Source organism: Geotrypetes seraphini, chromosome 1 (genome assembly GCF_902459505.1).
Source record: "Geotrypetes seraphini chromosome 1, aGeoSer1.1, whole genome shotgun sequence".
Taxonomy (NCBI): Eukaryota; Metazoa; Chordata; class Amphibia; order Gymnophiona; family Dermophiidae; genus Geotrypetes; species Geotrypetes seraphini.
The window spans coordinates 387412623-387438691 of NC_047084.1; the positions used below are offsets into that span (position 1 = coordinate 387412623).

At 45.8% G+C, this 26069-nt stretch overlaps 1 protein-coding gene across 2 annotated transcripts in view; it reads left to right on the forward strand.

The window, feature by feature from the left end:
• The window catches only part of TRABD2A (TraB domain containing 2A), a 349786-nt gene that overhangs the window by 237890 nt on the left and 85827 nt on the right, over positions 1–26069 (forward strand). For both annotated transcript variants that reach the window (XM_033916839.1, XM_033916845.1), the window contains exons 3-4: positions 455–601; positions 24329–24503. In XM_033916839.1, coding sequence (XP_033772730.1) covers positions 455–601; positions 24329–24503 — 322 coding nt within the window. The remainder of the gene's footprint in view (positions 1–454; positions 602–24328; positions 24504–26069) is intronic.

Below are 26069 nucleotides of genomic sequence, written 5' to 3' on the forward strand. Positions count from 1 at the left end.
CAGGGCATTGTGCATCTGTCCCTAAGTGACTTGTTCAAAGCACTCTGGAGTAAACAAACAGCAACACTCAGAACAATCATTATTGTTTGGATTGTTCTAAGTGTTGCTGTTTTGTTCACTCCAGAGTGCTTTGAACTCAGTAGCTACTAGCTAAGTGTCCCCTGAGGAAGGCGTTATCATACACCAAAACTGGGATCCTTGTTGGGACTACTTGATTTCAATAAAGACTAAATCATTAGTTGAAAAGACGCCTCCTTTGCCTTTCTGTATGTCTGCATAAATCCCAAGGTGAGGTGTTCTTCCGTTTGCCTGCTTGCATTTTTATTTGTAACCACATGTAGCATCAAGGGACATAGATGTGAACATATCATTGCAAACAGCCCATCCCTAGTATGTAGTTATTCAGCAGTGGGAAAGAATATCTTCAATAAAGCATTCTCTCTCATTCTGACAGGTAATCTTTGCTTTGAATCAGACGCTTTTGCAGCAAGAGAGCCTACGAGCAGGCAGCCTCCAAATTCCATACACCACTGAGGATCTCATCAAGCACTACAACTGTGGTGACCTTAACTCAATCATTTTCAACCATGACACGTCTCAAGTGAGTCTTTTCTTCTTATGCAACACAGTTCCTCCTAAATGTCGGAGAATGCAGAGGTTTCAGAAATGACTAACTCCTCCCCCCTCTTTTACTAGGGCATGCTAGCCAATTTAGCACGCGCTAAATGCTAATGCATCCGCTCTTTAGTAAAAGAACCCCTCATTTTCTGAAAAACTAGCTATAGTGAACAAAATGACTTGAAATTATCAACCATAAGATTTTGAACCTGTGTTTTTCATTCTGCTGTACTAGTTCATAAAATTTAGTCAACATAACATAAGAACATAAGAAATGCCTTCACCGAATCAGACCTTAGGTCCATCTAGTCCGGCGACCCGTGCTAGGTGTTCCCTGATGAAGACCCTGTTTGCCCGTACCTCTCAATGTGATTTGCAAGAAGGTGTGCATCCAACTTGCCCTTGAATCCCAGAATGGTGGTATCTGTCACAACCTCCTCCGGGAGAGCATTCCAAGCGTCCACCACTCATTGTGTGAAACAGAACTTCCGGACATTTGTCCTGGGCCTGTTGCCCTTCAATTTCAGTCCATGACCTCTTGTCCGAGTCACATTTGATAACGTGAATAACAGTGATTCTTGCTCTATTTTGTCAAATCCTTTTATTATTTTAAAAGTCTCTATCATATCGCCTCATTAATTTGTTTGAAATTGTCATAAGCTAAAGGAAATAAATATAGGCGTCCTTTTACGAAACTGCGATAGCAGTTTCTAGCGTGGAGAGCCGTGCTGAATGGCCTGTGCTGCTCCCAACGCTCATTGAGTTCCTGTGAGCATCAGGAGCAGCGCGGGCCATTCAGCGTGGCTCCCTGCACTAGAAACTTCTATCACAGTTTTGTAAAAGAGGGGGGTTAATATTAGTAACACAACATATAGGGATTCTGTGTGCTAAGCAATTTTTCCCTAGACAGGACAGAGCCTTTAATAGTTAGGCTCCACAAACCTAGTTGGGTACTTACCAGTATTTTATTATATAAGAAATCAGTTTGATCTCTTTTCAGACATGTTTATGTAGAATTAGCATTTTTTTTTTTTGTAAATATATTTTATTGATTTTGCAAAAATAAACATAACAAAACTCAGAATGGCATAGTGTACAATGCTAAGAAATGGTTCCAAAAACTTTTCCATACTTCACTATGATACTCATCCCCCTTCTCCCCCCCCCCCCCCACACACCTCCCAAATACATAGAAACAGTAACTAGCAAAAAATGTACTCCATTCCAGTGTGTCAATGACCAGAAAGAAAACATACATTCATCAAATGGCTGCGAGCTCTGGGTGTCAGAGTGAGCCAGAAGGGTTCCCAACGAGAGCAATATGCTCGCTCCACCAATGTGTCCAGAGAAGGAAATTGTAGTCGTTCCATGGAGGCCTGCTGCAACATCAGTGTACGCCAATGGGCAAGGGTAGGAGAATCCAAAGAAATCCAACAATGAAGTATCACTTTCTTTCTTAGCAGGGTAGCGTGATCCATGAAGCTCCGGAAACCCCTCGGGGAAGATCTAGGAAGGGACTCCAGGGTGAAAAGCATCACCGGGCCAAACACATAGTTATAGTGCCACATAGCCATGAAATGTTGATGGACTTGCACACAAGACCAAACATTTGCACACAAGACCAAAATAGATGTCCAAGAGAGGCCAGAGAGGACTGGCACTTAAGGCATTGATCAGAGGCACACAGTTTAGCCCTATACAAGTAGGACGGGGACCTATATAAGCGTAACAGAAACTTATAGTTCATTTCGATCAGTATCACCCATGACGTCAAGCAGGCAGCTCGATGAAGTCCTCTCTTAATCATTTGATCAGTGATCACACAGGGTAAATCCAAAGTCAATTTATCCACATAATAAGCATATTGTAGTTCACCTAAGCACTCCTGAAGATGACAATGATGAAATCTCAGAGGAATCTGCACTTGTGCTGACAAACATAATGCCTCAGAGATAAATTCCATGTGCCTGTCAGTCAGACAGTCCTGTGGCAATGAACGTATGTAGTAAGAGAGCTGAGTGTATGAGAGCCAGTTTTGAGCTGTCCAACCATGCTCCCATATAAGTTCCTCCAAGGAGTGCAGGGATCCATTAGAATGCACAAGTTGAAAAATATACTGAGTAGCAACATCGTTCCATACTGTAGAGGAGACCGGAGGCATACCCGGAACAAAGTCTCCATTACCCTGCAGTGGCAAGTAGGGTGTCACATGATGGGGTATATGAAGGTGCTGACACAGGAGCTTCCACAAACAGCGCAATGGTAACAACAGGAGGTCCCTAGCAGTAGAGGTCTTTGGAGGCAGATGTTTTGTGTGAAATAAATTACTAAAATGAAAGGGGTCATAAAAAGACAGTTCTTGGCTAGTAGCTGAAAAATGTCTTATCCCTCAGAACCAATCATTAAGGTGTCTCATCTGGCAGGCCTGAGACAACATTCTAAGGCTTCTCAGTCCCAGACCACCCCTGTCCTTAGGGCGTTGCAAGGCAGACAGAGAGAGCCGTGCTTTCTTCCCATTCCACAAATATTTTTGTAGGCATTCGCCTAGTTCCTTATCATGTTTAGCAGATAACGGTACAGGTATCATCTGAAATACATAGAGTCACTGAGGCACCAACACCATGTTATAAAATGCAATCTTCCCCATTAATGAAAGTGGATATATCCTCCAATTCTGCAATTTGTGTTTTGTGATTGTCAGGAGAAGGTCTATGTTCAAGGAGTATAATTTGGAAAAATCAGGGGAAATGGAAATGCCCAAATACTTCAAATGTCCCGGGGCCCAAATGAGGGGAAAGTCACCCCTCCAGGCACCCTGTACATCTAGAGATAGGGACAAAACCATCTATTTCTGTTTATTTAACACCAGGCCAGAATACATACTATACTCATCAATGAGTTCCAAAGCTCTAGGGAGAGATCTCTGTGGGTCCCCAAGGGTCAACAGGAGGTCATCCACAAATGCTAATACCTGCAACTGCGAATCGACCTCCGGCAGACCCTGTAGTTCATCATCAAGCTTTATCATTCACAAGAAGGGGTCTAAATAAAGAAGGAACAGGAGAGGCGATAACGGACTCCCCTGTCTAGTACCTCTAGATATCTGAAAGGAAGATAGAAACATAGAAACATAGAAAGATGACGGCAGAAAAGGGCCACTGCCCATCAAGTCTGCCCACTCCATTTACCCACCCTATTAAGTCTGAGTGCTAATGACTTAGTTCCTTAACTCGACCGTCGCAGGGATCCCACGTGGATGTCCCATTTATTCTTAAAGTCGAGCACACTGGTGGCCTTGATCACCTGCACCGGAAGTTTGTTCCAGTGATCTATCACCCTTTCTGTGAAGAAATACTTCCTGATGTCACCACTAAATTTCCCTCCTCTGAGTTTGAGCGGGTGCCCCCTTGTGACCGAGGGTCCCTTGGGAAAGAATATATCGTTTTCTACCTCTACACGACCTGTGACGTACTTGAATGTCTCGATCATGTCACCCCTTTCCCTGCGCTCCTCTAGGGTATAGAGTTGCAGCTTGCCCAGTCTTTCTTCGTATGAGAGACCCTTGAGTCCAGCGACCTTCCTAGTGGCCATCCGTTGGACCGACTCAGCTCGAAGCACATCTTTCCGGTAATGTGGCCTCCAGAATTGCACACAGTATTCCAGATGAGGTCTCACCATGGTTCTGTAGAGTGGCATTATGACTTCAGGTTTGCGGCTGACGAAGCTTCTATTGATACATCCCATCATTTGTCTTGCCTTGGATGAGGCCTTCTCTACTTGTTTGGCAGCCTTCATGTCTGCGCTGATGATCACTCCCAAGTCCCGTTCTTCTGAAGTCTTAGCTAGTATTTCTCCATTCAAGGTGTATGTTCTGCATGGATTTCTGCTACCGAGATGCATGACCTTACACTTCTTAGCGTTGAAGCCCAGCTGCCATGTTGAGGACCAGTTTTCCAATGTGATCAGATCCTGCATCATACTATCTTTGAGATTGCTTTCACCTACTATATTACACAGTTTGGCGTCTTCGGCAAACAGTACTACTTTACCCTGTAGTCCTCGGGTCAAGTCCCTTATGAATATAAGCCCTGCGGCACTCCGCTAGTCACTTCCGATGTCTCAGAGAGGGTGCCATTGACCACCACCCTCTGAAGTCTTCCACTCAGCCACTCCTTGACCCATGTAGTTAGTTTCTCACCTAACCCCATTGATTTCATCTTGTTTAATAGTCTACGGTGTGGGACACTGTCAAAGGCTTTACTGAAATCCAAGTACACTATGTCCAGAGACTCTCCCAAGTCCAGCTTTCCTGTCACCCAGTCAAAGAAGCTGATAAGATTGGACTGGCATGACCTGCCCCTAGTGAATCCATGTTGGCAGGGATCCCTCAGATTCCCCTCATCCAGTATTGTGTCCAGTTTGCCTTTAAGTAGGGTTTCCATGAGTTTACACACTATTGATGTGAGGCTCACTGGTCTGTAATTCGCAGCCTCTGCTCTGCAACCCTTCTTGTGTAGAGGAACAACGTTGGCAGTTTTCCAGTCCAGGGGGACTCTCCCCGTTCTCAGGGAGAGATTGAAGAGTACGGCTAACGGTTCCGCCAAAATATCGCATAGCTCTCTGAGCACTCTTGGGTGCAAATTGTCCGGTCCCATGGCTTTGTTCACCTTGAGTCCTGACAATTCTCTGTAAACATCAGCTGGTGTGAACTCAAAATTCTGAAATGGGTCTTCCATGCTTTGCTTTGCTTCCAGCTGTGGCCCTTGTCCCAGCGCCTCGCATGTAAAGACTGAACAGAAGTAATCATTCAGTATTTTGGCTTTATCGGAATCTGTTTCCGCATAATTCCCGTTTGGCGTTCTAAGGCGTACTATCCCGTTTGCGTTCTTTTTCCTGTCGCTAATGTATCTGAAGAAAGATTTGTCCCCTTTCTTAATGTTCTTCCCTAGAGTTTCTTCCGTTCGAAGTTTGGCCTCCCTGACTGCTGTTTTGACCGCTGCAGACTTTGTCCTGTATTCAGTGGTAGCTTCTTTTTCCCCTGTGCGTTTGTATGAGAGAAATGCTTTTTTTTTCTCCTTGACTAGGTACGAGACCTCATCTGTGAACCATTGGGGTTTCTTTTTCCTTTGTTGTTTGGTTACCGATTTTATGTAGCGGATAGTTGCCTCATGAAGGATCGATTTCAAGGTTGACCACATAGCTTCCACATTATCAGTCACTTTTTGAACCTGCAGTGTCTGATAGATGAAATCTCCCATGCGTGTGAAGTCGGTGCCCCGGAAATTGAGTACCCTTGTTTTTGTTTGTGATCTAGGGAAGCCTTTCTTAAGGTTAAACCATACCATGTTATGGTCACTGGTGGCTAGCGTTTCTCCCACCGAGAGCCCGGAGCCAGAATAAGAGATGTGACCACCTGTCTCGATAGACTTCTCAGGCCCCAGGACCACTTCCCCATGCTGCTCATCCACGTAGGAACGAATGACACTGCCAAGAACACCCTGGAGGACATAACTACAGACTTCGGAGCACTGGGAAAGAGACTGAAACAGACAGGAGCACAGGTAGTATTCTCTTCCATTCTTCCTGTTAGGGGCAGAGGAAGGGGCAGGGACGAACGCATTCAGAAGACGAATGAGTGGCTGCAACGATGGTGCCAGGAAATGAACTTCGGATTCCTGAATCACGGAGAGGCATTACAGGGACTACAGGGACCAGACGGACTCCACCTGACCAACAGAGGTAAGAACGTCTTCGGACACAGACTAGCCCGCCTACTTCGAAGGGCTTTAAACTAGGTAAGTCGGGGGAGGGTACCCATTTTTACACCGGAGCAGTAAGTAACAATCCTGATGTGGCAAACCAAAACTACGCTTTCAAGTCTGAGGTAAGTACCCTTAATGCAAAAGAATCGCTAGGAGACACTTTAACTCCAATGGGTGGCTCACTACAGGAGCTTAAAAATCAGAAAGAGTGGAGAGCTATGTATGTTAACGCACGCAGCCTAGGGAATAAATTTTTAGAACTAGAAACAGAAATAGTTAATGCAGATCTAGACGTAGTAGCAATATCCGAAACATGGTTCACAGACTCTCATGGGTGGGATATAACTATACCAGGATACAACCTGCTTCGGCAAGACAGAGAGGGTAGGTTAGGAGGTGGGGTAGCACTTTACATCAAAGAGAACATCAAGACAACCAGGATCACGGATGTCAAGTATACTGGGGAATCCATCTGGGTAAACCTGGCCAGAGGCGGAGAAAAATGCTTATACCTTGGTGTGGTATACAGACCCCCAAGACAATCGGAGGACAAAGACACAGAATTAATTGAAGACATGGAGAATATCACCTTACGGGGGGACGTAGTTCTGTTAGGAGACTTCAACATGTCTGATGTAGACTGGAACACACTCTCAGCAACAGCTTGTGATAGCAGAAGGATATTAACGTCCATGAAGGGAGTATGGCTCAAACAACTGGTACTAGAGCCCACAAGGGCCCAGGCCATCCTGGACCTGGTACTTACGAACGGGGAAAGCGTCTCGGATGTTCGAGTACCATTTACAAGGAGACAAGCTGTAGGTTCCATGTACAACAACCGAACCATGTCAAAAAAACAGCCTGTAATACCCATATAGGTGAGCACCGTGAAGAGATATTGCCAATCAACCTGGTCAAAGGCCTTGGCAGAATCCAAGCCAACCAAAATCCCCTTAAAGTTAGCGTCCTATGATTTTTGCATGGCTGTGATTAACCTGCGAACATTCAAAACAGAGTGACGATGCTGCACAAAGCCTACCTGCTCTGGTATAATCATGGTGGATAATAGTAATGCCAGCCAGTTGGCCAGAATCTTAATGTCAACATTTATTAGGGATATTGGGTGATAAGACTCAATATCCATCTCTGGTTTTCCCAGTTTAGGTATTAAGGTAATAATGCTTGGTTAGCACCAGGAGGAAACCTACCGGCCTCAAGGGCCACCGTATAATAGGCCTCCAATGGGCCACAAAGAGACGGGAACAAAAGCTTATAAAACTCTGGAGAAAATCCGTCAGGACCCAGGGATGTACAATTTTTAAGTTGATTAACCGCCACTTGAAGTTCTTTCCCCTGAAGGGGTCTGTTCAACTGTTGTCGAGTTGGGGAAGACAGTCGGGGCACCCCAGCATCCGCCAAATAGTCACAGACATCAGGACCCCCGGAAATCTCCCTTGAGGAGTAGAAATCAGTGTAGTATTTATAAAAACTATCAGCTATATCGGATGTGTTGGTCACCGCCACTCCTGAGGTAAGCAGGATGCGGGGGATATAACAATTAGGCCACCGGGGTTTAGTCAAGGTTGCCAATAACCTACCAGGCTTATTCCCATATTTATAGTAATGAAATCTAGAATAGTAAAGATATTTGTGCATGCGCTCATACAATAAGGTGTTCAGGGCGACCTGAGCTGCCACCAAAGCTTTCCTCGATTGAGGAGAAGGGTGAGCTATAAAGGTACGTTTGAGCTGTTTATATTCCCTCTCCAAGCATAGAATGCCCTGTGACAGTCGTTTTCTCTATGCAACCACGTAAGAGATGATATCCCCCCTGAAGTACTGATTTGGCCGCCTCCTAGAATAGTAGGGGGGTATCTTTATGCTGAGAACTGAATGCTACATAGTCCTCCCATTTTTTTTTTAGTAAGGTATTGGATAAAGTCATGGTCATAACCAAGTAGGATGGGAATCTCCAGCTTCCCGATGAGGGTAAGTGGTCGCTCCTAAGAAAGTCAACCCATATAGGACAATGATCTGACATGGAAAGGGGACCCACCATCGTGGAATGAACCTGAGGAAAATAAGAAGTTGAGGTTAATATGTAGTCAATTCTGGAGAAAATATGATGGGCACGGGATTGATAAGCAAAATCTCTCTCAGTGGGATGCAGGAGACGCCATGGATCAATCAGATCCAAAGTGTCACACAGATATGGAATGCCACTGTTTATATTGTGCAATTGAGAGGGACCCAGACCCGTCCTATCTAAATCCATATCAAACACCTGATTAAAATCCCCCAATAAGATCAACGGATGTGTTTGGTCTCTAAGGCCCACACGGGCCAAAGAGGAAAAGAATGAGTGATCATAATGATTAGGCTCATAGACTGTCAATAAGTTGAATGATTATTGACCAGACATAGTAATTTGGCACAACAAGATTCTCCCAGATGTGTCCCTATATACCTGTTCCACCTTGCCAGGGAACAAGTTTCAAATTTGAAGTTTATTTATGGCTTGATATACCGACCATCACATGTATCTGGGCAGTTTACAATATTAAAAATTACGTACTAGGAGAGCAACACCCGCTTTTTTATGAGGCGAAAAAGAATAGAACACCTGACCCATCCATCCTCTCTGTAATTTAGCATGTTCAGCATCTGTCAATCGAGTTTCCTGCAGGCAGGCCAAATCAGCACAATGATATTTTAGACGTTGGAGAAGTTTATATCTTTTTACTGGGGATGAATTTCAACATACATTCCAGGAGAGTTGTTGAAAAGTCTTACCACTCAGAGTTTAGCATGGCCACACTCACAATCAAACTCACAGAGAAACCCCCGGGAGCCCAGCCTTCACCTGAAAGAGAATAGGAAAGGCTCCTCTCACTGGTCCCAAAAACATCACAAAATTCTGACACCCCTAGACACACTGGAATGTACAAGTTACAAGTCCACAAACCCTCTCCTGTTCCCCACTCCCCAAACCATCCCACCCGCCCCCAACAATCCCTAAACACCCCTCCCCCTTCAACCCAACCCCCAACCAAGCACACAGCCTTCCTAAAGCCATATAGGCTTTAGGGAAGCAGATCACATCACTGAAGCCTTCAGCGCCCTACCCTCTAAGATGGGTAAATACACAGGTATAGAGAAATACTGTAACAGTTAACATGCAAGGAACAAATAACCACCCCTACGTACAGCAGTGAAAAAAGAACAGACAGAGAGAAAGTATTTAAGTGGGAAGTAAGGCAGATGGCTCCAAATGGTTAATTTATTTATTTCGATTTCTATCCTGTTCTCTCAGAAGCTCAGAACGGGTTACAAATTGACCTTAGATTAAGTGGGGATGGGCGGACCCGCTATGCCTAAGGCTTCAGAAGGATGGGCCGGGAAGGGGCGGGCCCGCCTCATTTCGATGAGATGGGCCTGCCGGCTGGACGGGCAAGTCCCGTCTGGCCAACAAGGAAAGGTTAGTTTGGTTGGGGGGAGGTTTGAGGGCTGTTAGCGCGGAGGGGGTGCGTCTTCCGGCAGGAGGGATTGGGCACCCTCCTGCCAGCGATCGGTAGTGTCGGGGGGGGGCGATCGGTAGTGTCAGGGGGGGCGGTCGGTAGTGTCGGGGGGGGCATCTTCTGGCAGGAGGGATTGGGCACCCTCCTGCCAGCGATTGGTAGTGTCGGGGAGGGGGCGGTCGGTATACTTATAGCAGCAGAGAGAGATCCCTTGCCGCAATAAGTATAGCGGCCGCGTCTACTTACAATGTAGACCAGCATTTTGTTGGCCCACATTGTAAGCGTCTCTTCCTCTACTAGGGAGACGCGTAGGGCCGCCTAGGTTCGCCTAAGGCCCGCCTAAGGCCTTTAGGCGAGCTTAGGTGTCTTGCGGGCCTCGCCTTCAATATAGAAAGCCTGCCCGGGGAGCATTTTTTTTTTAAAAACGTGCATCCCGATTGGCTGATTGCCTAAAATTGGGACACACTATGTAGAATCAGAGCCTCAGTGCCTCCCAAAAATTGCACACTTAGACTTCTCTGTTGTAACCCAAACCACTTTAATGAAAAATCCAAAAACTCAACAGGATGGTAAGTATGGCACAAGTATCCCAAGGACTCGCAAGACCTTCAGTTATTTCTTATAGGCAAAATAAAGTTTCCACAATTCCCCACACTTGAGCTTTAAGCACACTGTTCACCTTTAGCTCCAAGTATGTCACTTGAATCCAAACTCAGCACAACCAGTGCAGTGGATAGAGTCCAACATTCAAAAACAAAATTCCAAAACTTTTCTTCTGGCTACACTAGCTGGCCTATCAAGAACAATTCCTTCAAACAAATGTTTTTCCTCCCCCTCACTCCCTTCCCTGCCCTGCCAGTCTCTACACTCAGCCCCCTTCCCTCTTTGCACTGCTAAGTTCTGTATCCTGTCTCCCCTGCCTCCCGATGCCTTGCAAGCCTCCACCAGGTCTGCCGTAAGTCCTGGTGGTCCAGCGGTGGGCTGGGCCAGGAGGGATCCCTTCTACCTCCTGTCCCAGCTGACTCTAAGAACTTTTACCTCCCTTCTGCCTTCCCCGCTTACCTTTCAAATCCCTGATGGTCCAGCAGTGAACAGCGACAGGAGCAACCTTCCTTCGCTCCTGCCCATGCAGGAAGGTTACTCCTGCTGTGGTTCACCACTGAACCAGCAGGGATTCGAAAGGTACGCAGGGGAGGCAGGAGAGAGGAAAAAGTTCTTAGAGTTGGGTGGGACAGGAGGCAGGAGGGATCCCTCCTGTTCCGGTCCACCGCTGGAGCACCATGGATTTAAAAGGTACGCCAGAGGGTCTGGGAAGGAGATATAAGTTGTTAAAGTTGGCCAGGGCAAGAGACAAAAGAGATCCCTCCTGACCCAGCCCACCACAGGACCACCAGGTCTTACAGTAGGCCTGGCAAAGGCCTGCCATAGATTCGGGAGGGGGATGGGTCAGCGCTGACCTAAATATAAACCAAGACCCCCATTATGGGGCCATTTTTTTGATACAAAAATTTTGGTTTATATTTTAGTATAAATGGTATGCAGATGAATTGCAATCTATTTGTGCTGCTGTGGAAGCAGAAAGAAAGGGTTATGGGAAACCATTGAACAACAAACAGAAGTGATAAGGCAACTGAGAACCAAATCCCTAGAAAGGGACCTTGCAAAAGCAGCAGTTCATTAGAGAAGTTGCGGGAGTTAGCCTTTGGAAGTTACTCTAAGCTACTGAGAGGAGCAGCTGAAGAAAGAGAGAGAGTGGTCACAGAGGCAGAATGCATGGTTGAAAACCCAGTTGAAGGGTAAGACCCAAGAAGTCCTGTTGCTCAAGCTGTCTGAAGCATAAGATGAGATTACCCAGCTGCTAGAGCAAATAATACTTAAGAAATCCTCCACTGAGATGGTGCAGAAGCAGGCAGAGGGGTTGCTTACTGACCTGAAGGGAGCAAAATAACTCGCCTGAGTTGCAGAAAAGCAACAAGAGAGTGCCTTGGTTAAAGCCAGCCAGTCCAATAAGCAACTTATCGGAGGGCTGAGACTTCAGGTAGAGATGGAAGAGCTACGCTGGCAGGAGATACAACTCAAAAAAGAGTACCAGAGGCTGTTGAAGGAGAGAACCTGTTACAGGAATTGCAAGGACAGATGGGGATGAGTGTCCTAACTGACCAATTCAAAGAAATAAAAAGTGCTAACCAAGGAGATAACAGAGAAAGTTAAACAGTTGGAAGCCAGCAGCATGCTGACAATTCAGATGAAGGCCAAAGCAGAGGTTGCAGCAAGAGTTGGCAGCAACAGTGCCATGGCGGCAGAGGCAGCTAACTGGAGTTTTGCAGAGCAATGAAAATGTTGGAGGGCCTGAATGTCATGCTCTGGAGCATAGGTGTCAAACTCAAGGCCCGCAGGGCAAATCCGGCCTGCCTGGTGGTTATATGCGGCCCGCAGTCCGATGTCCCCAATGTTACCTTGTGGCTGGCTCCCTCATCCTCACAGCCGTAGTGTGCATGGAGCTGCGTGCAGCGGCTCTTCGCGCGTCCAACACCTCATCCAGAAGCATTCCCTCTGACATTGTGACCTCAGATAGAAGGCTTCCGGTTCAGGTGCAGGACGCACAAGGAGCTGCTGCATGCGGCTCGGTGCACACTACGGTTGTGAGGAGAAGGGAGCCGGCCACAAGGTAACACCGAGGGGCATCGGACCACGGGCCACATAAAACAGCCAGGTTGGAGCCGGCCAGAAGGTTAGACACTCACCAGAGGGAGGCGCAGCATGGAGGGAGGGAGACAACAGAGGTAGGGGGAATGATTTGATTTTCAAGTTAGTGTATGAATTGTGTCAATTTTGAGCATTTTAATCTGCTGTCTATCTTTAGCATTTCTCAGGAAGAAATACATTTGTTTCTTTTTCTCTGGGGATTGTACTGCATGCAGAATCTTGAATCTTAGGGTGGTTTTTTTTTTTTTAAAATATATATTAGTACTTTTAGTTTTTGGTCCCGTATTTCCATAGGGGTTATCTGTGTTCTGGTAGGAATGAATGTTGAGGAGCATACAGTGTGTTTTGTGTAGTTTAATTTTGTGGTTAATAATTACCATTAATAAGATGATATTGTGTGTGTATATATGAAAAATGAATGGAAAAAATGGTGTTATAATTAGTATTATTATGGGGGCGGGGTCTGGCCTGCAACTTAGCCTGTGTTTTGGATTTCGGCCCCTTAATGTGATTGAGTTTGACACCCCTGATCTGGAGTGAAGTGAAAGAGTTGATGTTCTGGGAAGTGGGGGCCTACAAGAGAGAGAGAGAGGGCACTCCAGCAAGATTGTACCAGGCTGGTAGAGTGAATGGGCTGTTGCCTCAGCAGAGCTGCAACAGAATATCAGCACAGAGAATATCACTCTGCAGGAGCACCAAGAGGAAATGACAATACGGGACAGTAGGGTACAGATTTTGCAAAACCAATTGGCCTAGAATCAGGCCCAGCTGAGGGACCTGGAGAATTTGGCTGTCCAGTTCAAGTTCAATTTATTTGATATACTGCTAATAAAACCAAAGTAAATCTAAGCGGTGTACAATAAAAATATAATAATAAAAAAATAAAAATAAAAAAGGGTAGGGAATAAAAGTTATAACAAAACACAAAAATCAGACATTAAACAAATAGCTATGGAAACATAAGAAGAGAAAGGGATGGGTAAGTTGCAATAAAAACAAAAAAGTTTGGGGGAGGGGGAAGAGAAATGTTGAAAAATGTGAACGTTTTCTTCAATCTGCCCACATAAGATGAAGTCAAGAGAGCAGGTATGGATGAGATTGTATACAAGGAGAACTAGTATGCTTTTAATTGCATCTTGAATGTTGTAAATGATTTTTCAGAACGGAGATAGTGAGGCAAAGAGTTCCAAAAAGTAGGAGCCATGATGGAAAATGAAGAGTTCCTATGAAAGTCAAGGAAAAATTGACAAAATGAAGGAGCATCTAACAACTGTTGTTGCAAAGAATGTAGGGTTCTTTGTGGCTTATATGGAATCAAAAGATTATGTAAAAAAGAAGGGAGACCACTTGATAAAATTTGATGAGAAAGAATATTGACTCATGAGAACTGATGGCAGCCATTTAGGGAGCGGCGCAGGGCCAGGCTGGAGCACAAAAAGCTCGCTCCTGCCTTGTGTGCCACTAGCCACAAGATATGATGAGGCAGCCATCCAACGAGGGAGGGGCAGGAGCGCAGAAAGCTCGCTCCTGCCAATACACAGCTGGACCACCAGAATTAAAAAAGATACCGGGGGAGGGTAAAAAATTATTATATTTGTTCCATAAGACGCATAGACATTTCTACCATCTTTTGGGGGGGGAAAAAGTGTGTCTTATGGAGCTAAAAATAGACATTGAAGGAGGGGCAGGTGGGGGCATTTTTTTTTTTCTTTTACTCTTTGGGATCTTGCCAGGTACTTGTGACCTGGGTTGGCCACTGTTGGAAACAAGATATTGGGTTTGATGAACCTTCAATCTGTCCCAGTATAACAACTCTTATATTCTTATTCATCTGGGGCCGCATAACTCTTATGCAGCCCCGACTGAATATCAGCCGGGCTCAGCTGCCCAGAATTATGCCCCAATATTCAGTACTGGTGCTCAGACATGGCCCAGCACCTAATATCAGGGGCTAAATTAACCATTGATGATCAACATTAAAAAAAAAAAAATTCTGACTGCTGCTGGCTGAATAGTCTGTCTTTTATTTTCTTGGCTCCAAATTTTGGAATGACTTCCCTCCAAAAATTCAGGTTGAAGACTCATTTAAAGTGTTTTTCAAGACCCATTACTTTTCTCAGATGAGTATTTTTCCTGTCACCACATTTGTCTCTCTCTATTGTATATTGTGTTTCTCTCTTTTGATATGTTAGTTTCCTTGTTGCAGATGTTTCTAACCTATTTTAATTTTGGAGTTCCTTTCCAATTTTATTTTTATTATTATTAAGCATTGTAAAACCACCCTGACCTGCCTGTTCAGATCGGGCAGCATATCAAATTTTAATAAACATAAACATATATGTTATTATTCTAAACTTTTATATGCATAATGCTTATATAAATGTGAGTGTCTGGTTTATAGAATTATCCTTTTTGCATCTGTTCCTAACATGCCATTGAAGGTTTTGAGATCAGGGCAACTCTGGGAAATTGCTGGCAGGAGGAGTTTTGGGCCCATGGTGGTCAGATCTTCATTGAAAAAACCTGGAGCATGGCAAAAAAAAAATGTATTTTTTATTTTTCTTAGAAGAAGCTGTGAACTGCAATAGAAATGGGGCTATGGGGGGAGAGGCAGGTAGAAGCAGACAGCCACAAGGCAGGAGGCAGAGCAGGCTAGGTCACTGAGGCAGGCTTGAGACAGGTCCAGACCAGAATTGCCCAGGGACTGAAATTTTACCCATCCTTGCTCGACCATCTCTCCTCAGTGGAATCTAACCCATACCCCCTAAGATCCGTTCAATCCCCACTTTAACCTCACAATTAATCTCCTCTATCCCCACCTATACCTGTAGGAGTTGACGCTATTACTTACTTGATGGGGCTTGTTTTACCTTGTTTAACTTTCTTGCACTACTTCCTTCACGTGTTGTACTCTTTCTGTGGGTTGGTGCCTGTGGACTGGTGTCTCTTTCTCTGGGTATAGGAGGATGCCCTGTATCAAAGTTTTCTGGTGTTAAAAAAACAGATTTGATTATGCTCCCTCTCTACCCAGTTTTTCTCTGTGTGACAGGCTAGCTTTCAGGTCTGCCAGGATATCCTATGCTGTGCCTTCCTTTCTGTAATATTTACGGCTGTAGGAAATTGAACTCGATATGCTCTTGTGGGAAGCTGCCCCATGCCAAACAGTATGTGAGCAGAGGATTGACCTTCCCCAGTCTTCAATTTTAATGAAGGTGCTACACTATCTTGTAATAGAAACATAGAAACATAGAAATAGACAGCAGATAAGGGCCCACGGCCCATCTAGTCTGCCCACCTTAATGTCCCTCCCCTACCTTTGCCCTGTGAATAGATCCCATGTGCCGATCCCATTTGGCCTTAAAATCAGGCAAGCTGCTGGCCTCAATCACCTGTAGTGGAAGAATATTCCAGCGATCAACCACTCTTTCAGTGAAAAAGAATTTCCTGGTGTCACCTTGTAGTTTCCCGCCCCTGATTTTCAACGGATGCCCTCTTGTTGTCGTGGGACCCTTGAAAAAGAAGATATCTTCCTCCGCCTCGATGCGGCCCGTAAGATACTTGAACGTCTCGATCATGTCCCCCCTCTCTCTGCGCTCCTCGAGCGAGTATAGCTGTAATTTGTCAAGCCGTTTTTCGTATGGTAGATCCTTGAGTCCCGAGACCATCCGGGTGGCCATTCTTTGCATATCACATATCAAAGACACATTTTCCCTGCAGACTTTGACTGTCTCTGTCTCGCTACCTGCCCCTGTCTGCAGAGCAGTCAGGGCCTCCATCCATGGGTAAGAATGGTCTACAATATGTTTGTCTGTCTTCTGATCTGCCTTCAGATTACTAAGAGCTACTGTATTTCTTCCTTCTATTGTATTTTTGATGTTGTACTACAGATACCAATTCTTGGGCCTATGTGCCTTCATTTTCAGTGTGTGTGCTGTATAAGCAAGTCTCACTGTTGTTTTCTATCAAAATAACCTTTAAATTTACACTGTATGCTTGTAGAAGGCATTCTTGTTTCCCATTTAATAACATTTAATTTGCTATCTACATTCTGTTAATTAGCAGACAAGCCATTATGTCAGCCTTATTTGTTCTAATGCCGACACACACTTTTTGCTTAACATGGTGCTTTATTAGCTATGAACTAATATCTTATTTATCTATCCCTGATTCACCACAGGACTAAATAACTCAGACGTGCCCTGCTTGTTGCATTTTGCACGATGTATTCATTACATAACAATCAGATAAATCACATTCATTCTTTTTATTATCAGTCTATTCCCCTGCAGAGTCCAACCCCATTCTAGAAGTCTCTTTTACAATGTGAATCTGAGCTTTTAAATCTGCAACCTGCTCATTTCCTTCTTTAGTTGTGAGTGCTAATTGAGCTGCTAAATTGACAATTTTCTTATCCCTTTATTCAAGTTTTTCAATTGCAAGTTCTAATACTTCTCTAGAGAACGTGTGCAGTGTCTTCTAGGGCAGTGTTTCTCAACCTGTGATACGCGTACCCTAGGGGGTACATGGGCCGCCTGTTGGGAGTACGCGGGCTGACCACCACCCAAGATTTCTCCCTGCCTGCCCCACCAATTCCTCCCTGTGGGCTGACTACTGCCCTGGATCCCTCCCTGACTGCCCCGCCAATTCCTCCCTGCCACCCCATCCCCTGCCGCCCGCTGCTGCCACCCACCAGCCTCATTCAATTATCCCCTGTCACCATCGCAACTCTGAGCAAGGAAGGGCCAGGCGTGTGCAGCGATTGCACACCGCCAGCCCACAAGCTTTACCCCCAATGTCAATACTGACGTCGGAGAGAGGGTTCCAGGTCAGCCAATCGCTGCTTGGCTGGCCCAGACCTTCTCTCTGATGTCAGAATTGATGGTGGAATGGCTTGTGGGCTGGCAACATGCAATCGCTGCACGCGCCTGGCCCTTACTTGCGTGGAGTTGCGGAGGTGGATAATTGAATGGAGCTGGCATGCAGCGGCGGCGGACCGGGGGGAGGAGGAATTTGTCTTGGGAGAAGGCAGGCTTCGGCGCAGGTCGGCTTTGGGGGAGGGAGGGAGGAAGGGGGTGGGACAAAGGCTGGAAGGCAGTGAGGGGGAGGGGGCACGAACATGGGACACAGAAGGAAGAGAGGGGGCATTAATAGGAAAAACAATAAATGTGGCCATTTTTCTCAAGGGAGGTAGGGGACACTAACTTGGAACATAGGAAGGAGGGAGGGAGGGAATAGAAAGGGACAATTGTTGGGCTTGAGTGTGCGAGTGAGAGGAAAAAAGATGGTGCACATGGGAAAAGGAAGAAGAAAATTGGGCATAGAAAGAGAGAGGATTGAGGTAAAGATGCATGGGGAACAAAAGGATGAGAGGGAGAAATGTTGGATATGGTGGTGGAGAGGGATCAGAGGAATAGACTGAAGGGGATGCAAGGGAGAAGTATGTTGGGCATATTGATGGAGGGAGAGATGTGGCATGATGTTGGAGAGGGGTGATAGAACATAAGAACATAAGAATTGCCGCTGCTGGGTCAGACCAGTGGTCTATCATGCCCAGCAGTCCGTTCACACGGCAGCCCTTAGGTCAAAGACCAGTGCCCTAACTGAGACTAGCCTTACCTGCGTACATTCTGGTTCAGCAGGAACTTGTCTAACTTTGTCTTGAATCCCTGGGTGAAGAAGAACTTCCTTATGTTTGACAGAGAGAGATGTTGGTTGCAGAATGGAATGAGGTCTGGAGGAGAGGAAGCATAAGAAAGAAAGAAAGATAGATAGATAGTGGATGCACAGTCAGAAGGAGGTACAACCAGAGACTCATGAAATCACTAGACAACAAAGATAGGAAAAATGATTTTATTTTCAATTTAGTATCAGTTTTGAGAATTTATATCTGCTGTCTATATTTTGCACTATATTTGTCTATTTTTCTATAGTTGTTACTGAGGTGACATTGCATATTTTAAATTATGATAGGGTAAATACTTTCAGCACTGAATGTGAAGATGTCCAAAAATGTAAGACAGGAACAGCATAGACCTAACTCAATCCAAAAAATGAAGGAAAAAGCCTCAGAAAGGGCCCTCCCACCTCACCAAAAACGGCTCAAAGAGGTGGTCGAGCGTTCACCTCACTGGCAAAAAAACCTTCATTATGTGATAAAGTCTTATTCTGTGCTGTAATGTGCCAACGAAAATTAAATAATAGAGGAATTATTCCACTTATCTTCACTGATCGGTACACCAACGGTGGCCAGCGTTTCACAAATTCCTGCTGCCTCAGGGTGTATCCCGACCGATCAGGTTTCTTTCAGAACAGGATGCCAAACCGCCTCTTGCTCTTGCGGTTTGGCATCCTTTATAAAAAAATGTAATGCAAGCATCATGTAATGGTTCCTCAGTCTAAAAACCTTCAGTTTTAAGGGAGGTGGAACTGGCATTGCAAATGCTCAACCGGGTAGGGTTAAGCTGAGGAAGAAGGTATGTGAGGGAGCTTGTAGGAAATTACTGTTCTCCCTTGAAAGCACTCCCTCACAATCACAAATCCATCTTAAATGGCAGGCCACAGAGCAAGGAAGGGGTGATTCAGCAGGAGCAGAGCAGGGAGGGAGGGAGTGATCAAGACAGGTTAAAACTAGAGAATGATACGGGGACAAATTTTTCACCGTCACTGCAGGAACTCAATTTTCCCGTCCCATCCCAATGGGTTTTTTCGCTGTCCCTATCCCTGCCACATTCCAGTAAGCTCTGCCTTAACCACACAAGCCTCGAGCTTGCAGGGATGGGGCAGGGACAGGAAAATAACTCGCTGGGACAAGATGAGAAAATGAGTTCCCACGGGGATGGAGAAAAATTTGTCCCTATGTCATTCTCTAGTTAAAACTCTCAGAATAGAGCAGTCCACTTTATGTCTCTAGCACAAATCTGTAAGCCACTACGGAAACCCTGCTCAGGTAGGCCTAGTTTATCTGAACCCTACTGAACTGTATTGTTGGAACTAAGGGCTAATCCCATGCCCAAAATGTACTGAACATTCAGATACAGTACTTAACTCTAGGACTCTAGTTCAGAGACCTGTACATACTGTGGCCTTGCCAGAGAAGGCAACCGGGGAGCAGGAAAGAACTTTATACATGCATTTATTTGCCCTGACCTGTGAAGGCAACAGGTTACCCATTCCCCTGCACTTAAATCAATTGGTTTTTGTTTTACCTTTCAACCTTACTATGGCTGTGTTTTTAAGTCTCACAAACTCAACCTTGCTTGCATGATTACAGTTTTCTTCGGTTACTGTTAAGGGGGTAAAGGTCTCTGGCTATGGCAGGGGGATTCAGAGACAAAGCAGTCCAAATACTGACATGTCAGATAAGACCAGATGTGTGGCCAAAGGTATGGCTTGGATACCTAAGAAAGGCCTCTGGAAAGCCCAATTCACAGCCATAAGCCCAATTTCCAATGACAAAAAAGCAGGTTTGTTCCATTCTGCATCTCGTACAATACGGAACTTATGCATTTTAAAACAAATGAACATAAAATACTAATTGGTACAAATAATAAGTGTTACAAAAAACTATCTTAATAAAAATTAAAACATTTAAAATTGGAATTTGAGTTGATACATGATACAATTTAAAATAAGGTGAATTATATAGTGCATTGATAGAAAAGATGGAGGAAATCATTGACACCTACCTGGAATGAGCCAGGAAAACAACACTTTTTAATAAAGATTTTTATCTACACCCATCTTAAATATATTATCAAATAATTGTTTAGGTTAACCCCCTTTTACAAAACCTTAGGGCTCCTTTTACAAAGGTGCACTAAGCATTTTAACGCACGCTAACCACGCGCTAAATGCTACTGCTTACATGTTAGCCTATAGACGTGTTAGCGCACGCTAAAACGCGTGGAGGGGCATAATCAAAAAAAGCGTCTAAGTCCCCTTTTGGCCTAAGTCCCTAAACGTTCAACCCAGAAGCAGGGAAAGTGTCCATAACCAAAACAAACGTCCATGTTTTGATTATGGCCTTCCTCTGCCTAAATGCCCAATCTCCACTACGTCTACAAGTACCCCCACAGCACGTCTACACTTTTTAGCCATAATGAAACAAAAACACGCCTAGGCCACAAACATCCAACAGAAGGGCTTTTAGGCGAAGGAGGAGCCAGTCCTTTGCCTAAAAGCTGGATTCTGTAACAGGTGCCTGACAAAAACAACACCGGTTACAGAATCCCCCCCCCCCCCAACGATCCAGGCAGGAGGGTGCCCAAGCCCTCCTGCCATGTCAAACCGTGACCCCCCTCCTGACAACATCGGGGCAAGAGGGAGCTCAAGCCCTCTTGCCCCCCCGACTCCCCGACACGATCGGGGCAAGAGGGAGCCCAAGCCCTCTTGCCCCGCCGACTCCCCAACTCCCCGACAATATCGGGCCAGGAGGGAGCCCAAGCCCTCCTGGTCTTGGCGATCCCCCTTCCCCCCCACTAGTTGTTCGGGCCAGGAGGGAGCCCAAACCCCCAGCCTTCCCAAAGCCCTGCCTACTGGTGGGGCCTAAGGTGCCCTGGCGACCCCCCCCCCGCTAGTTGTTCAGGCCAGGAGGGAGCCCAAACCCTCCTGACCACGGCGACCCCCTCCCCCACCCCGCACTACATTACGGGCAGGAGGGATCCCAGGCCCTCCTGCCCTCGATGCAAACCCCCCTCCCCCCAATGACCCCCCCCCAAGAACCTCCGACCACCCCCCCAGCCGACCCGCGACCCCCCTGGCCGACCCCCACGACACCGCCACCCCCTTCCCCGTACCTTTGGTTTAGTTGGCCTGACAGACGGGAGCCAAACCAGCCTGTCCGGCAGGCAGCCAACGACGGAATGAGGCTGGATTGGCCCAGCCGTCCCAAAGCCCCGCCTACTGGTGGGGCCTAAGGTGCCTGGGCCAATCAGAATAGGCTCGGGAGCCTTAGGCCCCTCCTGGGGGCGGGGCCTGAGGCACATGGGCCAACCCGACCATGTGCCCAAGGCCCCGCCCCCAGGAGGGGCCTAAGGCTCCCGGGCCTATTCTGATTGGCCCAGGTGCCTTAGGCCCCACCAGTAGGTGGGGCTTTGGGACGAATGGGCCAATCCGGCCTCATTCTGTCATTGGCTGCCTGCCAGACAGGCGGGTTTGGCTCCAGTCTGTCCGGCCAACTAAACCAAAGGTACAGGAAGGGGGTGGGGGTGTCGTGGGGGTCAGCCAGGGGGGTCGCGGGTCGGCTGGGGGGTGGTTGGAGGTTCTTGGGGGGGGCGGTCATTGGGGGGAGGGGGGTTTGCATCGAGGGCAGGAGGGCCTGGGATCCCTCCTGCCCGTAATGTAGTGCGGGGTGGGGGTATGGGGTCGCCGTGGTCAGGAGGGTTTGGGCTCCCTCCTGGCCCGAACAACTAGCCGGGGGGGGGGTCGCCAGGGCCAGGAGGACTTGGGCTCCCTCCTGGCCCGAACAACTAGCGGGGAGGAGGGGGTCGCCAGGGCCAGGAGGGCTTGTGCTTCCTTCTGGCCCGATATTATTGGGGAGTCGGCGGGGCAAGAGGGCTTGAGCTCCCTCTTGCCCCGATGTTGTGTATGGGGGGGGGAGTGATGCATCGCGGCAGGAGAGATGCCTCATCTCCCCTACCGTGATGCCATCACTCCTCTACCCGAACTGCCGCGGGTCGCGGCAGTTCGGGTAGAACATTGATGGCATCGCGGTAGGGAAGATGAGGCATCTCTCCTGCCGCGATGGTTAGGTTGCTGGGCCGCTGAACTGATGGCGCCAGCGGCCATCAGCTCAGTGGCCCGTTTTTCGGCACTTAGACCTGGTTTTATTTTGTCTAAGTGAAAAAGGTCTAAGTGCCGAATAAACTGTATTGGTTATACCTGTTGTACGGCTAGGTGTAGGTCAGCCCACCTCCCGCCCACTGCCCGCCCTTTCCCCTCCTCTAAACACCTAAGGCCTAAGTTGGTTTTAGATACGTCTAAAAACCAGCTTTGGTTATGGGTACTTGGACGATCAGGCTTTTTGATCGTCCAAGTAGCCATTTAGGACACTTTATAGACGTGTTTTTTGTTTTTTTTTATTATTACCCCCATAGCGCATCTTAGTAAAACAGGGGGATAGTGTGGTTTTTAGCGCCGGTCACAGTGGTAACAGCTCCGACAATCATAGGAATTCTATGAGCTGTTACCACTGCGACCGGCGCTAAAAAACACGCTATGGATTTGTAAAGGGGGGAGGGGTAAGTGCAGAATAAAATAAAATTTTAAAAAATTCTTTGGAAAGTACTTGTACTCACAGATATACTAGTATGTTCTAGCAAAGCTATCCAACATTAATGTGTTCTATGGTTTCTGGGACAGATTTATAGGGCTCCTTTTAGTAAACGGAGCCCATAGTCTTTGTTAAGGTTAATGGCCATAAGTTAATATGTGAGATAATTGGTTAAAAAGGATTATAAAATCTATTCATTTAAAAAAGCTTTAAGAATGCAAGATGAAGTTTAAAATGCCAAAGTATGCTTATTTTGTGTTGCATATCTCATCATATTATGAGGCATTATTAAAACTATTCAAAAACACATGAAATTCATGTGTAATGTTAAGAAATGGCTGCCAGCCTAAACTGCATAAAAATCATAATTTAATATCAATGAGAAATGCTAAAAAAAAAAAAAAAGCTGCCTAAAATCGCCATGCATTCCATTATTCTCTCCAATAATAAGTAGGAGACTGACTATATTGATACTATATACCAGTGGGAAGAGAGCAAATGACTCCTAAAAACGCTCAGAGAAGTGAAACTCTGAAGGGGAGGTGGATACCTTCCCTTGGGACAAGAGTTTACCGTCCAGTCATTGCATTTTACTTTACAGAACTTCACTTTCTAGCCACTGGTAAAATTGTGAACAGTTTAAATGTTTTGTAAATTGATAAAAAATGTTCAAAAATTTTTACAAAAAGACTCTTGCTCATTGGAAACTGTACACTTATCTGTGCAAGCTTTTTAAAGATTGTGGTTGTACAGGCTCTGAGACCCCTAAGAGCCTGTACAACCACAATCTTTAAAAAGCTTGCACAGATAAGTGTACAGTTTCCAATGAGCAAGAGTCTTTTTGTAAAAATTTTTGAACATTTTTTGTCAATTTACAAAACATTTAAACTGTTCACAATTTTACCAGTGGCTAGAAAGTGAAGTTCTGTAAAGTAAAATGCAATGACTGGACGGTAAACTCTTGTCCCAAGGGAAGGTATCCACCTCCCCTTCAGAGTTTCACTTCTCTGAGCGTTTTTAGGAGTCATTTGCTCTCTTCCCACTGGTATATAGTATCAATATAGTCAGTCTCCTACTTATTATTTCATCTAATTTACTGACTAGTATTCACATGAGTCCCTGTATGTTTTTCTAACGAAATTATTCTCTCCAAGGCATAATTGTGCATTCCAATGATGTCAAGATGCCATGGAGCAGCATGAGGAACATTACAAAAATACTAAATTTTCAAATCAGCCAACTTAGTAGTATAACTTTTAAAGGACCTCTTTAATAAAGCCGCAGTAAATTCACCAAAGCCCACAGGACTTGAATAGGTTTCAGTGCATTTACCTCTGCAGCATCACTACCACGGCTTTGTAAAAGAGACCCAAAGTTTGGAGCATAAATCCTTTGACTATTGGACTTCTTCCATATAGTAATGCAGTAACTTCATTAATTTTCTTTCTTCACAGGTTCCAAATTTTATTAACGCTACATTGCCACCACAGGAGCGTGTTACTGCTCAAGAAATTGATAACTACTTTCGTCAAGAGCTGATCTACAAACGTAATGAACGGATGGGTAAAAGAGTGAGGGGCCTTCTGGAAGAATATCCGGAAAAAAGTTTTTTTTTTGCCTTTGGAGCTGGTGAGTATTAATAGTTTCTAAAGGTATTTAGTAGGTCCATATAGATTTTGCATGAGACTTAGGGCTCCTTTAAGAAGGTGCGCTGCTACATTGCCACACGCGCTACACTCTAAACGCCTACATTGAGCTTGCGTTAGTATTTTTCATGTAGCGCAGGGCTTAGCGCGTGCTAATCTTCAGCACATGCTAAAAACGCTAGTGCACCTTAGTAAAAGGAACCCTTAATTTGGAACTCTACCCCAGCAGTACATTTTATACTTCTTACTTCCCAACAATCTCACATTAATGCTAAATCTAATCGTAAAAGTCCCTGGTATCATAAGAACATAAGAAAATAAGAATTGCCGCTGCTGGGTCAGACCAGTGGTCCATCATGCCCAGCAGTCTGCTCACGTGGCGGCCCTCTGGTCAAAGACCAGCACCCTAACCAAAACTAGCCCTACCAGCGCACATTCTTGTTCAGCAGGAGCTTGTCTAATTTTATCTTGAATTAGAGAATGACATGGTGACAAAATTCATCACCGTTCCCGTCCCCGCGGATAACTGCGGTAAACCATCTTCATGTCATTCTTTAAGGAGAGAGGGAAGAATCAGAGTATGAATGGCCACAACCACTGACCCTCAAGCTTTGCTTTGAAGAATGCTGGTGTAGAAGGACTGAGGCTGAAATAGACACTAAAAAATGGCATGGGATTATTTCCCGCGGTTATCCGCGGGGACAGGAATGGTGATGAATTTTGTCACCGTGTCATTCTCTATCTTGAATCCCTGGAGTGTGTTTTCCCCTATAACAGCCTCCGGAAGAGTGTTCCAACTTTCTACCACTCTCTGGGTGAAGAAGAACTTCCTTTCGTTTGTACGGAATCTATCCCCTTTCAACTTTAGAGAGTGCCCTCTCGTTCTCCCTACCTTGGAGAGGGTGAACAATCTGTCCTTATGTACTAAGTCTATCCCCTTCAGTACCTTGAATGTTTCGATCATGTCCCCTCTCAATCTCCTCTGTTCGAGAGAGAAGAGGCCCAGTTTTTCTAATCTGTCACTGTACGGCAGCTATTCCAACCCCTCAACCACCTTAGTCGCTCTTCTCTGGACCCTTTCGAGTAGTACCGTGTATTTCTTCATTTACAGTGACCAGTGCTGTACGCAGTAGTCCAGGTGAGGACGCACCATGGTCCGGTACAGCAGCATGATAACCTTCTCTGATCTGTTCGTGATCACCTTTTTAATCATTCCTAGCATTCTGTTTGCCCTTTTTGCTGCTGCCACACATTGCGTGGACGGCTTCATTGACTTGTCGATCAGAACTCCCAAGTCCCTTTCCTGGGAGGTCTCACCAAATATCAACTCGGACATCCTGTATTCGTGCATGAGATTTTTGTTACCGACATGCATCACTTTACACTTATCCACGTTGAACCTCATCTGCCATGTCGATGCCCATTCCTCGAGCCTGATTATGTCACGTTGCAGATCTTCGCAATCCCCCTGCGTCTTCATTACTCTGAATAACTTTGGAACTAAGGGCTAATCCCATGCAAATCCGTCTGCAAATTTAGTCATCTCGCT